Source organism: Xenopus tropicalis, chromosome 8 (genome assembly GCF_000004195.4).
Source record: "Xenopus tropicalis strain Nigerian chromosome 8, UCB_Xtro_10.0, whole genome shotgun sequence".
Classification (NCBI taxonomy): domain Eukaryota; kingdom Metazoa; phylum Chordata; class Amphibia; order Anura; family Pipidae; genus Xenopus; species Xenopus tropicalis.
This window is the reverse complement of record NC_030684.2, coordinates 83,331,358-83,347,852: the sequence shown is the minus strand read 5'-3', so window position 1 is coordinate 83,347,852 and position 16,495 is coordinate 83,331,358. Positions and strand designations below refer to the sequence as shown.

General features: G+C 38.3%; 1 protein-coding gene and 1 long non-coding RNA gene across 19 annotated transcripts in view; one reads left to right on the top strand and one right to left on the bottom strand.

Moving 5' to 3' along the window:
- LOC108648355 overlaps positions 1-4,504 on the top strand; it is a 65,149-nt gene extending 60,645 nt beyond the window's left edge. Inside the window, exon 3 of the long non-coding RNA XR_001925159.2 lies at positions 4,260-4,504. This is a non-coding gene — a long non-coding RNA (uncharacterized LOC108648355). The remainder of the gene's footprint in view (positions 1-4,259) is intronic.
- The window catches only part of nrxn3 (neurexin 3), a 290,056-nt gene that overhangs the window by 20,567 nt on the left and 252,994 nt on the right, over positions 1-16,495 (bottom strand). For 13 of the 18 annotated variants that reach the window (XR_001925157.2, XR_004219588.1, XM_031890853.1 and 10 more), the window contains 2 exons: positions 13,308-13,615; positions 1,649-1,739 (listed from right to left, as the gene is read on the bottom strand). Coding sequence is in view for 15 of the 18 variants with exons in the window: in XM_031890853.1 (XP_031746713.1) it covers positions 1,649-1,739; positions 13,308-13,615 (399 nt within the window). In the remaining 3 variants the exon portion in view is untranslated. The remainder of the gene's footprint in view (positions 1-1,648; positions 1,740-13,307; positions 13,616-16,495) is intronic. The other 5 variants (XR_001925158.2, XM_031890854.1, XM_031890850.1 and 2 more) reach the window with 1 other exon arrangement.

The following is a 16,495-nucleotide window of genomic DNA, read 5'->3' as shown; positions in this document are numbered from 1 at the left end:
ATAATTGGCTTTGTTTTCTTAACCACTTTCAGGTTTCACCCTTGGCACCTATAGGACCACCCAAAGACACCTCACAGTGTGGCCACATATAATTCACCTAACACTGAGTTTGTCCATTGACATGCAGACATTATCTTCTTATAGAAAATGCTTTCTGCAGATATAAGATTTAAGCTGATGCAGCAGAGAAATTTAGAGCAATCTAGTGTAGACCCTGGACAAAAAGAGCTGCCAGTAACTGTGGTCTCTGTAGGCATATCTAGCCTCACTGACAGACGATAAAAGCAATTTACCCAGAGGGGTAGCAAATAATGTATGGAACTGTCTACAGTGGGAGGGTGTTTTCCCAACTGAATAAATATCAGCAAAAGCCTATGTCACACTGTGTTTCAGACCATATATTTCAGAAAGCTGATGCACAGTCTTTTCCCAGTCTCCAGACTTCAGCAAATACTGTACTAATGCTGCTGCTGCTACTACTGCTAGTAATTTACTGGCTGATGGTATAACTGATACTATGTTGCTACATCTGCCAGTATTTCTGCTAATTTTGCTATTGCCACTCATTTTTTTACTAGTGTTGATTGTGTTACCTCTATAATTCTTAGTACTTTTAGCTCTGCTAGTGTCCATTCTAGGTCTACAGCCAAAACTGCTACTCCTTGTAGGACTGGTAGCAGTACTAGGCAGCAAGGCTCCTTTACTAAAGTACAAAAGGGCAAGATTCACTATGGTTTTTCCCATGATAAGAAATTAATTCCAGCATAATTGCACCTGCCACATTAAGGTGTAAGTATAGATGAGGGCAAGCAGGGGAAAGCAAACTATGTATGGCATTTTTAGAGCACAAATTAGGCTCATGTTTTAATGTTGACATTCTGCCCAGAATATGAACATTACAAGGTATTAAAGTCCTTTTAGCATGTAGAGTGTGGGCATGGATTTCCAACCTGTCCATCTGCAGCAGAGAGACCTGCATTCAACTGCAGGGGAACACATAACTTTTCACTGTGACACTATGTTTTTAGTGAGAAGAAAAAACAGTATAATCCTCTTGGCAGGACGAGTTTTGGGGCATCTGCATCTTGGTTTTCAAAGGTATTCCAAAGGAGATGGTGTATATAGTTCGATTTTCCAACCTGCATTTTTATATTCTGCCTTCCAAAACTGAAGCATTTCTGAACAGCACAGAAAAAAGCAATCCAAGCTCAGAGTGTAAGTAACAGTGATTGCTAGAATTGGACCTGTCTTGTTTTGTAGGCTGGATACATGTTGCAGCATCCAAGGCAAGCATTATTAAATGATAACACATGGAGAAACAATTGGAAGAGAGTGGTTTCTGTGGCCTCCACATAACCATGATGGGATATTTCTCTAGCCAGTGCAGTATTACAGACTGTTAGAGTTTTAGCTATATTCCTAATTGTTTTCTCCATGGGTTTAACTGGATATAAAGGCTGGAAGATGAATATTTTGATACACACTGGCAGAAAGGGATAAATACATAGGTTTAAAGAAAGCAACAGCTATATAGACGCAGAAATTCAAGAAATTCTTGTACGCTGACAAGTGCTTTGCCTAGTGAAAGGCAAACATTAAAGCACACTGTTTAGGCCATTAAGAAATAGCAAGCAGAAAGTACACTGACCTGACGTACCTGTGCCTGTATCACAATCAGTCACATCTTCATCATCACTGCTGATAAAACATTCTGCAGATGAACCAATATCGTCTGTGAGCTGCAGGAGAAGAGAGACAAACAATGGGTCATGGGCTGCTAATTTTCACCCCTTCAACTAAATAAACAAGAACCAGCCCCTTCAGTGTAAATCAATATGTTCTTCTTATACAAATAAGTATGTTAAATTGTGTAGTGAGCAAGATAAGTTCCCAGGTTAGTCACGCTAACTGTAAAGCAGGTTTTTAGAAATAGGAATATAGGAAACAGTCGTAGTTGAAAAGACAAGTAGATATCACACACAATAACAATATAAGGTACTGAGTCTATTCCTGTGCATATGGTTCTGAACAGAGACATTTATTGAAAAATGCAATAGTAGGATATCAGAATATAAAACATCATTCAGCTATTAGTAAAAAAAAAAAAATATTTAAGGGGACAGGCTTTTTGGTTCCCATCTTGTTATTGGAGATTCTTAAGGTCTCTAGCCTTCACTTACAACATCATGTCATCAGTATATCTGCAATTCTAGCAGAAAACCAGTATCACAAGTCACATCACTTTCACTGTCTGAAGGCTCACTGTGGTGGTGTGTATATTCAGTAGCTGTGTTGCTTGCTGGGTCATAGAAAGAAAAGGTTTCAAAACCCCACAAATATTAAATTGAACTAGATGGTCTTTAAGAAGCAATACTGTGAGCTGGGATATAAGTCTGACATGTGCGCTTCCACTCTGCTTTATTACAGACTGACATATGTACAGGGAAAAACTAAATAAATGCATGCATGTTATGTTTTTCATAATTCCCATATTTACATAGCATAAATGTTTTTATGTATGCAATTTATTATAATCAGCAGATTGAAATTAATCAGCTTCTATAAGTCCCAGGCATTGTTTTGATTCAGGTTTTAACAGAGCATAAATCTGTATTCTGGTTTAACAATATGTTTTCGAGTAATACTTTCCTTAGTTTAGAGTTTTCCTTCACTGAAATACAACCAACTAAAGATCTATACATCCAGAAGAAAAATAAATTAAAAGGCAGGAAAGGCACAAACCCTGACCTTGTACAAAGTTCATTTCATGTTAGCACTAAAGTTGAGGCTCACATGGACACATGGAGAGTATTAACATCTGTCTCTTGCTTGCAGCACAGCAGTTATACCAGCATCTGTCTAGCACAGTAAAGTAGGCCATGAGAGAGGAGCTCCGGGCTTGGCTTCATCTTTTATGATGCCACAGATCACTTGGTTATGCCCCACCCCCATCACATTACTATAAGGTAAATAAAAATGACAAGGGGAATCTGTAGAATCTTGTAGCAAAAGCAGAAACACAACTATCAATTCATGCCACCCCTCACAATAGTTGTAGATGGTTTCTAGAGATACAAATAATTAATAAACAAATCTATCTCTTTGATTAAGTATCTGTGAAAAATTGTATTGCATTATACACAGAACAAGATACATCTGTATTATACAGGGTAAGATGTATCTGTTATTATGTACTGAGTAAGGCGTATCTCTAAGATACATAAGGGCTGATTCAATAAGGTGCGTTAAAACTAGCGTTATTTATAGCATGCGTTAAAAATGTTATTGCGTCTTAATTTTCACGTCTTAATGCACGATTTACTAAAAAGATACTTGTGTTAATTTAGACGCGATGCTGTTTGTGTTATTTAAGTCGCGAAGACTATTTTCGTGCGGTACTTGATGCAACGCACTAATGAATGCAGCACGAAAAACCGCACGCCACATTAGCCATACACGCCATTACTTTCGGAAAACTACTGTTCTGAAAATGACCATTTCCCTGCAGACTGGAGGCTACATCACTCTAGGGCCAACACATACTTGAATAAATCCCACTGCAAAGTCCATATTGTGTTGCCAAAAGCTCATTAACTGTACTTTTCTATAATTACCGCCTGCCCCAAGTAGGTGTTAATTTTCGCATAGACTAATGTGATATTTAGCGCGTCTAAGTGTTTGTGAATCATGCGATAGTATTATTTCTGCGCAAGAATTAACGCAATGCGTTAAAATTAACGCATTCAGTTGCGCGCTATTTAACGCACGCGATATGCGACAACGCATGCGATAATATTTTAGCGAATCGCGTGTTTTTTTAATGCAAAAAAGCATGCGATAACGCTTATCGCACTTTAGTGAATCAACCCTATCGAGTTATATACATAGAACAAGATGTATCTGCATTATAAATCCGTCTCCAAACAAGCACTTGAAAACCTTGGATTTGGAGTATTCTTGGATGAGAGGGAGCTTCCCAGGGGCAATGTACTAATCAAAAAGAATAACAAAAAACCCACTTAGATGGAGCAACATACCAGACAAGATTTATAAACCTTGGCTGCGGTGTAGTTCTATCTTAAGGGGTTCTCTTCTCTTCTTTTGGCTATCTGTATTATATGCAGAGTAAGATGTATTTGTTTCATACATAGAACAAGGAGTATCTGTATTATACACCAAAAACTGATTTGCTGTTTCTTAACATCCTTGATCTGGGGGTATCTGCATCTCTTCCTTCACCCTTTTCCTTCCTCCTACAGAAACCCCCACCGTTCACTTCTCCTGTGTCAGATGCCAGAAGGCCGGGGACAGTTGATGATTCATTGCTTTCGCTGATTCTGCACACAGAACACTAAGGGGTTTCTATTCCCACCTGTCCCAGGTACATTCTTTCTTTTAAACTGAAGTGCATTTACTTCTTGTAGGACAAACAGTCACCGTGAAGAGAATCACTCTATATAATATGCATTGGCAACAACTATTATAATTCTGTATTCTGTGCTTTGGATTGTAATAAGAAAAACATCACTGTAATATTTATTATTTAGTCATAGGATAGTGATCTGTTTCTCTGGCATAATGTACACACTGCTTATGCCCTTTTTATTGTTTCAGTTATAGAATCAAAAATATTGATTCTGCATGTAGAATTGTTGGCTTTGGGTTAGACATATGGATAGATGTGAAATGGATACTATGAGTTTGTGACATACTAGGGTCCTACACTGGGCACAGGAAATGTGATTCCTGACTGCCTCAGGACTGACCAAAAAGGGTGACAAGGGCAAGCTTTTTAATATTTTAATAGTGCAGTTACATTTTATTTACGCAGGAGGGTTAATTTACTAAATGTTATAATAAAAAAAAAGTTGGGCAATCTTCACCTCACAGAATTCTACAAGTGTAAGCAGAAGCATCACTTGGCCCAAGGTGCGGTGGGGGCCCTGAATTTTGCCTTCTCCATTGTGCCCAAGAGCAATTCACTTTCCTCCACATACCCCAACAAATACACAACTACCTGAAAGTGCAGAGACTCTCTAATAACAAGTGCTATGTTGTATCGTGCCCATTACCACATATAACACATGTGCTGACATTTAATATATGAGCCCTAATATCACTGCAAAGCCCAAAATTGTTGCGTGACTAAATTGCATATACATTATTCATCTGTTTGGTTCTTGTTTCCCTATTCTGGATTGTAACAAATGCAGTATGATGGGCCACATGGGAGCAAATTGGAAGGATGGCTGGTCATTGAGTTGTGGCTCATCTGTATGGTCTCACAGTAAAACTGGAAATACCAACTGTCAATTTTTAACATAATTATGTCCCAAAACCCAAGCGCATGCACATAAGGGTAACAGACATCCAGGAATAAGAGGTATTTATAGCAGGCACATGATGGGTTAGAACATTTACTAGCTTTTGAGAAGGCACAGTATAAATCTGAGAGGTTACATAATGACTGCTATAAAAAAAAAGAAATAAAAACACCACATAGCTGATAGTGCTATGAAGGCTTTGTGACAGTACATAACAGGAACTGCCTCACAAGTGGAATGAAACATGGCCATTTTTGAGTCCATTAACACGCATCCAGCATATACAGATAATTATATGGAGCAGTGAGAGATGCAAGAGAACATGAGCATGAACAGCAGAAATAGAATTGCCTGTCTGTCATACCCCAATTTCAAAAGCCCTTCATTGGTCCCAACAGGCAGCCTCACCCCATCCACAATCCATTCCACATCTTGTTATTAGAGATTCTCTATTCTTGCCAGTCTCCCAGTCTATGGTCTTCCACTTCTTGCAGGTCATGAGTCCCTCTGCTTCCCCCAGTCCCCTGCTGCCTCTCTGATCTCTCTTAGCCCTTATACTACTTTTACTGAGAAAAACAAAAATCTGGTTGTCACTTCCCACAAACAACAGGCTGTATCTCGCTCTAGTGCCCCAAACCAAGCCCTGCACTAACCCCTGCCACTCTTCCACTAAAGGTGTATCGTATGGCAAATTATTAGGGAGAGGAGTTAAATAAACTATATGGAGACTATGTAGGGAACAAGAATGTACAAATGACAGACCAACCAATATATGCTCTTGTGCTATATTCACCTTGATGCTCAGACTGGAAAATCCTAACAGTACCATGTGACAAAAATTTAAGAGGAATGGCTGGAAGACTTAGGAATAAAGCTGTCACGGACCCCGTTCTCCAGATTTGTTTTTTACAGTGGTACAGTTATTACATGCAATCTAAATGCCACAGGTGATGTACAGCCTGCAATGGCACATGGATAATATATTTATAAGGAGAATGAGAATTTATCAAAGCTTGTCAGGCCTTGAAATCAACCAAGAAAGTTGCAGGGCATGTTCATATTAACCCTTTTGCGCAAGACCTGTAAAAAGCTATATAATAAAGCACATTTGCTATTTTTGCTATCTTTAAAGGGATTTTTATCACTAAATTACACTTTTTACATTGCAGATAATTCAGTCTACCATTTAATTTTTTTCTTGAACCAATAATTACTGTCCGAAAGAGGCAGCACTTCACAATGCAACTGCTTTTAGATAAGCTATTTTTACTCACTTATTTCCTAAATCATTTTACTGACTTGGCTTGTCCTGCTATTTCTCCTACAGAGGTATTCTCTGTATACACAGTCTATATATACATATTCTACACGTCCTACAGTGCTATTCTCACATCTACCGCTAAATACAAGCGATTTCTGACTTCATTTTTACCTATACAATGCTAAAATGTTCCCCAGGCATCCTGCTTTTTTGAAGGGTAAGTGCCTCTCACTGTTTAAGACATATGTGTGATGTCACTACCCTCTGCATCTCACTGTATAATGTATTTAGTATTTAAAGTCATTGTTATTGGAAGTCACTGTACGATTATTTAAGTTCACACTGTGTGCGTTTGTGTATATCAATATACCCTTTACTGTATATCTGTTCATACGAAAAAGATTTCAGTGTAGGTTTCTGCTGGAGGAGCACTATTAACTGATGCATTTTCTAAATAAATGTTTTCCTGTGACAGAACCCCCTTTGAGGCTTTTGTCCTAAGATAAAAATCTCTTTGGAATAAAATTTTATTGCATACCCATGTGTGCTGATAATAAATGTTCACAAAATGGGAGGCTCAGCAAACAAAGATCTTTAGTCACTGCTGCCTAGTGCCAGGTGGAATTAGAAGGCAAGAGAGTAGAAAAGAAACAAACACTGGGCTTCATGTAGTTGCTTTAGAAAAGCTTATCTCATGAGCCTCCATTTTTTTAAAAAACTGCCCCAGCCAGCACTGGCCTACTTAGACTGGGAGGGAGCCCCCGGCATGGGCAGCCATGTTGGGGCACAAACATGCGCATAATTAGTGAGTGCCACAACTTGCTTATTATGCGCATGTGTGTGACGTAGGAAGGTGAGTCGCATCCATCGCTCCTACATCAGGCTCATGTGCATAGTAAGTAAGCAGGGAGTGTGTGGGTAGTTCAGCGCTGGGCATCTCTGGTGGTGGAAACAATATAGGGGTGATAGGTGCCCTTTAACATCCATCAGGGATATGGAAGAGGTTTTTCTCATGTAAATGAATATTGCTCATCAAGTATTGTACACACATGGTGTTGAGATCCTGAAAGTGCACTAATATGTGAATTTTCCAGAATTTGGGCACTGGGCCGGGTATCACTGGGGGGGTGGGATTCTAGCGTTTGGCACCCACCCCCTGTAATAGAGCCTTTTCTACTTCTTTAAGCTTACCTGTATAAAAGGGAACACTGGAAGCTGAATAAATAGGGGGTTGCAGAAGTTTCCATAAGTGCATATATGGGGGATTGTGGTATGTGTGGTGCTGACTCTTGTGTGGCAATCTATGCTCTTGCTAGAGAAATGTATGTCTGTCTCAACATGTGTGTCTGTCTCAACATGTGTACAATATATACTCCTATTTTAGTCCTTGGCCTCTAACATTGATGTCTTCTTAATGCCCTGCTTGCACAGATCTCTGGAGCAAGCACACAACCACAGATAAAGCACTAACAAAAGAACTGTAATCCTATTTAGTGAAGACATGCTGCTAATGTGATGAATAATCCTATATAGCATATATCTGTCTGAATATTTATTTAGCATAACTAAAAGTCAAGCATCTGGGACTGCAGAGGAATTAGCTCCTTTATGAAGGAGTCATAATGTGTCTTATACATTGGCAGAAGAAGCAATCCCTCATTTTAATGCACTCTGCAAGCAGCCAAAACTTATCAGCGGTCCTCCTGGAAGTGGAAGATAAATCTGCACCTCCTAGGTCTGAAGAAGCCATACTGTCAGCCTATGATTTGTGCCCTGCCTCGGCTGACTTATAGCTCCTTTAATTCACTGGCTCGCCTTTCACTCCTTCGTTAAGCTTTATCCTTCTGAGAGCACACAAAGGAGTCGTTATTGGCTATAACTCAGCAGACGCAGACATGGTTCTATAATGCATTGCTACTACAGGCACATCCAGTGAAAGTGTAGGAATCCTGTGGCTTGGCCCTAAGTGGTTAATGTACTATACTCTTTTGTTTTGACTTCAGAACCCAACAAACTTAGCAGTACTAATGTATTTTATAGTGAGCATTAGTTCATCCATCAAGAACATTATTGGATTATTACACCTAATAAGCACAGTGCTTCTAGTGTGTTACACGAAGTACATTACCCATTGAGTGCACTGTTACATTGCCTGTACTGTTTAACCTAGCAACAAGCATATCACTATTGGCATATTTGATAACACTTGCCATTTGAATGTGATAGCTTCATATTTTTAACCCAAGTCATCACTTGTAAGAAGAATATTCATTAGAAAAACAGTATTCCCTTTGGATTGTGAATGTGGCATTCACAGTCAGGTACTAATCTTTGTGCTTCATTCCAGAGGCATAAATCTTTGTACCTTAGGCTGAAGACACACAGAGCTACTAGTAGCAGCTACTTGTTACGGCTACAAAAACAGACAATGCTGATCATTTACTGATAATTGTCTCTAAGTGTGTTTTTTGAGGCTATTCTCAGTATTGTCTATGGCAGGGGATTTTCTGGCCATTAGTAGCCGTGACAAGTAGCTGCATGTGTCTTCACCCTTACTGTGTTATGCACAATCTTCGAACCAGTTTTATTTACATCCACCTCTCGCCACTCCTTGGTAAATAAGCCCTAAAATCTAAAATGTGCTCTGTAAAGGAGATGAAGCAATGTTATTTTCGCTATAGTTATTGTAGGTACCCATGCTTTCCTTGTACTCGGCTTTACTGTATAAGAGAGCAGGCCTTCTCCATTTTTAGACACTCCGATTTCTTTCACTTCATCTCTCCTATTATGAATCAACAATCAGCTTCTATCTAAAGGGGCTTCTGCACTTTCTTCTCTATCTGTGTTTGGACAGATTGCTCCGATTAAGTGATCAGTGAGCCCTGCTAGGCCAGCACCCCTGCAGTCATTACGATAGTGCAAACTAGAACACAGCCTGTTATATAACTGCCAGTAAAGTTACAAGGTACTTTCCTATACCCTCTGAACATCCTATGGTGGTATCTAATTATAAGAAAGATAGAACCTATAGCTGCCTTCCTATAATACATGTTACTGTATGCATCTGAGACTGCAGAGAATTGTGTGTGAAAATTACTAATTTAGTACTTATATATATCTTTTTTGCATAAAAAATAGCTAAAAAGCAATCAGAGGGAACGCATCTTCAAATGCATTTGCCTTATTTTCCAAATATATTTTACAGCTCAGAAGAAGAAAAAAATCTGCAATACTGTTTCATATATTGTGCAAGGTGTTGAAATAGGCAGGTATGGCTGGGCCAGAGAGAGCTATAAATTCCTCATGGACTGCTTCCCTTCAACTGTCCTCCAGGACTTCTGCAGGATATCTTTAGAGCAGTAGGAGAGCTCTGCTGTAATAACACTAATCCATATCACACCGGCCTCTCCCAGCACAGGCTGTGCTGTCTGCCGTAAACTCAGTGGCATCCATCACCTGCGGCTGGGCGGGAGATAAAGGCGAATGAGTTTTATAGTGCACTGTGTGCAGGTTGAAGACAAAGCGAGGTGATAATATGTCATCTGTTATATTTACGCAGCTGTGCTCAGCAAGGGATGGGACTCTCTGCTTCCTGCAGATTAAACCACTTGAGCCTCTCTGATAGTAATCAAGGTCACCTCTGCAAGGATGTCCCCGAGCCTTCCCCAATGGCTGTAACATACTGCTGATTTGCCTGCTAAAGGATCAAATGAGTTTGTCCAAATAATATATAAAACCATACACATTGGTGTATATACAATATGGCTAGATACATTTTCAACTCAATGATAAGGCTAAGATCCAAGGCATCATTTTGGTTTGGTTTCTTGCTAGATTTATATGGAAATCCCATGCAGCTTGATTTTGCTGTGCTTAAATCTGACTTTGAAGAGAAACTAAGTATCCAATTTAAAAACAGATTTACTAGTCACAAGAAAAGCAGATATCAACCTGTTTTCAGGTAAATGCAGGCAGATGAAAGGATATTCAATCTGAGGCAGAGCAAAAATGAAGCCTGCAAATCTGACTAGTTCTACTAAATAAGAATCAGAACACATTAGAAACATGTTAGGAACACAGAAGTGGACAGCACCTAAAAGTTAAATATTCCTGCATGCATTTATGGTATTCATGTAGTAAGAAAACCATAGGATTGAGAAGATACTCTGATTCTGACACCTAAACTGAAGTTTTACCTCAGTGAGTACTCACCAGCTGCTGGGTCTGCTAGCTATATTGTTGCCCCTTTGGCTGAACATGTAGGAAGCTTTAGTCTAGGCAGATGTGACAAATGAGGCTTTTTATCTTTAGAGAATGATAGGATGCAGTGTTCAAGTAACAAGAAGAGAAAGAGCTGATCAGTAGAGTCCATCCCAGCCTGTAACATTGCTTAGTCTAGTCTGAATAAAGCTGATTTCCAGACTGAGCATGTTATCACTGCTAAGGAAGTGCATTGTTATGCTCCCATTTTGTACAGTGCTGCGTATCTTGACAAAGGAGTGTTGAATTAAATCAATGAGCATTCACAAATCTGCATTCCTTAGACATGTGTTGTCCCATTTGAAGATATCTGTGTAGCAGAAATTCCCAGATGTTGCCTAATTATCTATAACTGTAGATCTCTAAGCAGCCATAATTACTTTATAGAATAAAATCAAATTGGCTCTAGAGAATGGGAAACAAGTAGCATGGCTGGATACGCATTTCCTTTCAGTTTAATACATGTTGGAGTAATCATAAAAGAGGAAATTTCACCTAGATTAACTTTACATATGCAATCTGTCTTTATTTTTCACAGTTTTTAATCTAGTGCAATTTCTATTCTGCTTTTTCCTTGGAAGTTAAGATACTTTAATGGATACACTGCAATAATAGATAATGTAATCATCTTATTTCTTTTGTTTTTCTTCCATGTTGTTGACCATACCACTGCCTACTTGCCATGGTCAGTGACCTTTCCATACTAGAAAAGAGTTTAAGTGGCAAAAAAGGAAAAGGGAAAACCAAAATGTAACATGTAAAAGAGGACAATATTCAGACTAGGTTCTGGTGTCTCTTTATCGCCTAGTCAGAGGGCCAGAACAGTAGGAATACAAAGGGATATGCATAATCATAGGCTAGGTTTTTATGGGCCCTGCAACTGCAACCAAGAGCAAACTTGATTTTTTACTATTCTAGCTACAGACAGAAAAAAACTGCCAAGAAGTCACTATGGCTTATAGGTCTGAGCCAAATTTTCCCTTTGGTAATCCTATGAAACTGTGGCTATATATTCCCAGTAACATCAGGAGTGTATAGTGTAACTGTGAGGAAAGCACAAGCCATACTTCTCTCCTAGGGAGAGGGCTCTTTAAAACTGACATAGAAATATTTACAGCCCTAAAAAAGAATCCTTTTAGCAAAACTGACCTGATTTAAGGAGCTAAAGGCAGAATATACTTATATGCTTCTCAGTACGAAGAAATATTGAGGATTAGTATTAGGAATATTGCTTTTTGCACTAGCAAAGCAGTTTGCTGTGTATGCAGTTTGAACATTACATGCAAACACCTTAATAAAGCTGAGAAAAACTAAACTACAAAAATCACATTTGAAGACTTAAGCCAAGTCATCAGATGTAATACACTTAGTGCAAATAATGTACTTATAGAAGCCTCAGATAAATGTGAGAAAATTGCATTTGGAACTGGATGGTGGAAAACAGGAGCATGGTATATCAAAAATAAATTCATATAACAGCCTATAGTAAACACAGGAAAAAAGCATTCTCTATTCAGGTAGCCAATAGAGTATCACTTCAATCAGCGAATGGCAAAACACACTCATTGAATTCTCTAAAAGCATCGATAACCCAAGAGGAAGCATGTCTCCTGACACACTTTGACTTCATCTTGCAAATGACAAGGCTGCTATAAGTCAATTTTGTTCTCTCATGCCTAGCTTTATTAAATGCCGACAGGGATTGGTGCAGAGTGTTCAGCATGAGCACAGGGCTTAGATATGACTTTTAATTGGATAAGGCTAATTAAAGCAGAACTGTGATAAGGAACAAACAAAGGTGGCGTATGAAATGCTGCAAACAGTCAAGCCAGGTTCTGCTTTGTCTCCTTTATAAACTGGGAATTATTATTATTAACACACAATCTCTCTATTTTTTTGGTACTAGGCCCAATGACACTGAGCTACTTTATATTCCATTTTACCTTTATTATCAGACACACTGGTGTGTATTTGTATTTTGCATGTATTTATTTCTATAACACCACAAATTGTACACAGTGCTTTACAAGGGTATAGCCTTGAATAAATGCTTAAGTGATAGTTTCAATATGCAGTTCCCAGCCCAAAGAGTTTACAATCTAAGTAACAATTTATTTAGTGAAAATAAAATATTGCCTTATGATTTATACTGATTTTAGTGTTCCCTAATTTTTTCTTTAATTAATTTACCAGATAATGTGATGTTCTCTGCACAGATCCCTAAACTACATTCCCAGCTAGATAATCTGACAAAGCGGCATAATTATTGCAGTACTTCTTCTTTGGAGAGATAACTGATTATGACAAACAAGACAGAGTTCATATTTGATTCAGAAAGATCAGGTTCAGATTCTCTTAAGCAGCTACACAGATACTTTTCCTTATTAAATAAAAAAAAATATTCTTATTTCTTTCAATGACAAGTGTCAAAATTGGAATTATATATACAAGAAAAGCTTTACCGTCGACCCTGGTGAGGACCTGTTCTTCCTTGTTGTAGTGGTGGCCAAAGTCGTTGTGGTCTCCATAATAGTTGTTGACATCTCAGGAGGCATGGATGTGGTTGGTGTTGTACCATGGATGGAGGGGACTTCTCCCACCAGCCTCACACTGCCACTGATATTTATATTAGGATTAGGCTCTGCTGCCATGTTCAGCACTTTCAGGCCATTGTAATATAGACCAGAAAGCTGGCCCTGGAATGGACGCCCTCTGTCCATCCCTCCAATAGCTATCTGAGCTTGAGTGTTGAAAATGGTGAGTGGTCGCCCTAAACATAAGGGAAACAAATGTAATCACTAGTGTGCCACTCTACTCACCCAAACATTCTCGAATGGAAGCTTCCTGATACAAATCACTCGCAGTGATCATTCTGCCAAAACACTGACTATTTTAACAGACTTACATGTTACAAATAACTACAATGCTTTATTTGTTTAAACATGTGTAAGCAAGCATGTGTGTTCTGTGGATCACTGAATAGGTTTCCTTTAAAGGACCTTAGGATAGAAAATAATAAGTAAAGAATTAATAATGCATTAATGTACTTACCATTTCTATTTATGAGGTAATAAAGAGGAACAAACCCTGCTTGTGCCTGAGAGTAGCAAATAAAAAAAACTTCCTTCCTGGTAGCAGCGCAAGAAATGTAACACCAGGCCCAAAACAGATTATAGTATAGTTATAGTACAGAAATAGAATAAAACAAGGCTACAGGAACAGATGCATTGTGTGTTTCAACACAACTTTTATAATGTTTCTCTCTCTGAAAGAAAGAAAATCTGTACAAATTGTCCTGGAACCATAACAGTCCACCTACTAACAGATAATATTCAATTATTTGATTCTGTAACAAAGAAGACAACTTGATGGGAATAAACAAAATGCAAATAAAGTAAATTATTTCAATACAGCAATGAACTCATGCTACCTGCACTTTTGCAGGATATCTTTTTGGGAAAAATAGGGCTAGGAGAACATCATCAGGAAAGGTACAGAGTGAGACAGAGAAACAGTGAAAATGCCACACAAAGACAATCCACATCTTGATAAAAAGGACAACGACAGAAGGTACAGCCCGTGAAAGTTTTTTGTTTTGTATTTTTTGTAATTGTTGGGCATTTATTAAAAATATATTACTGCCAGTGGCTTAATATGATTTGCTGATAGAACAAGGTTTTTTTATATACACAGTTCAGAAGCCTGCCGCATGGCTACTCAAAAAAACCAGTACAATTTTCACAGCCAATTTGTCCTGATTACTAGTTGGTTATACAGAGATACAGTTACAGGGCTTGCACACTTACGGAGTTCCTGAGACCTATGGTGGCACTATGGGTGCATAAAGTTAGATTCACAAAAGAGAAAAAACACATGCATGACTATAAGGATAATAGTATATGTATTATTGTCAAAATAGCATGTTTACCAGGCACAGTAAAATAAGTATTGTCTCCCTTAATATATATTAAATTATAAATTGCCAAAGAATGAAGGGTGAGTTTATTCAATTCCTAAATTCAATATAATGGCTGAAGAACTAAGAAAGAGAACGTAAGTGAGAGCAGCACACATTTATAGTATATAGACTCACTGATCTAGTAATGATCATGTAGTAATGCAAGGGCTTTGCTTGGCCTTGGAGGATAGTAGCTGAAAAGATCACCAGCACTTCTAGCCTCTCCAATTTAAGGAACCCGGTGCACGGCCCGAGGGAACAGCACCCCCTTGTATTCAATATATTGAAGAAAAGAGCCGGCGCAACAGGTCATGAAGCGGGATTAACCCTGCGTGTTTAATTAAAAAATGTGACATTTCAGGGACCTGAAGAACTGTTGTGCCAGCTCTTTTCTTCAATACCTTGGAGAATAGTAACATTATAGTTATCGTTAGAGTGACGCTAAAAGTAATTTGCTGCATGGCAGTGCCAGTGTCTACTGAATCTACAAGAAGCTAGAAAAAATACAAAAGATGGGGTACTGAAAAAAACAAGCATTGAATATATAAGAGCATTTACAGCAGTGTATAGATGATTTTAAAGAACATGCACATTTTATACTTTTTTCCTGCACATCACAGCCTGTAGTAAAAAATAGGAACTCAGTGAAGGATTTGTTGTTGATCCCCACTGATCAATTAATGTATATCAAATTAAGATGTTTTCAGCTTCTCAACAAAGTATTTTCAGCTATTCCTTCATATGTCAGAATGTATGATATATTAAAGTAGAACTACTCCCTATAAATAAATATTTTTTAACTTATTGTACCAGCCTAAAGTTTCAGTATGTCTATAATAGTAATGATCCAGGCCTTTACAGTTCTCACAAAAACTCCCCGTCTTAGATTTTGTTAGAAGTGTCAGTGACACTCACATGCTCAGTGGGCTCTGGGCAGCTGTGGAGAAGATAATCAAAGGGTCTGTAGCAAATTATTATTCAGAAAAAGAGTCTGGCCTGTAATATAAGCTGATGCTACAGGGTTGATTATTACATTTTGATGCTAACTGAACTGATTTCTAAGCTGCCATGTAATGAGAATCTGAATTAATTACTAATCAGCCTTATACAGTTCCATTTATAGTCTCTATACACAGTATATTGAAGGGGCCCCTAAGCTCAGTAACTGACAGCCACACAGAGCATGTGCAGTGAATCAGCAGAAAAGAGAATAGGGAGCTATTGGGGCATCTTTGGGGGCACAAATCTTCCCTGCTAAAGGGCTGTGGTTGCCTTGGGCTGGAACAGAAGCCTAAAACATAATGTACAACATTTCTGACCAACTTCTTTAGTTAAGCTTTAGTTCTCCTTTAAGTACTTTACATTTTGCATTCTCCATACACACAGAAATGAATAACATTTGCAGTTAATCTGCTACTACTCTATATAATATTACTGACTAGGCATGGTTCTTTTCACTGATTATCCAGGCACAATGGCTTCCTGCTACAAAGAGCTTACAATCTAAGTTGTTTTTAAAATGCACAAAGAATAAGATTACTCACCAAGAATCAAAACCCAGACCTCCCTGAGAGTCATGTGATTTAACCATTGAGCCATACCTTCTAGCAGTCACTTCTATTAGTTTTTTGCTAATTAAATAGAAAGTGAGCCACCATTGTCAGACAATAATCACAATACTGATACATTTAC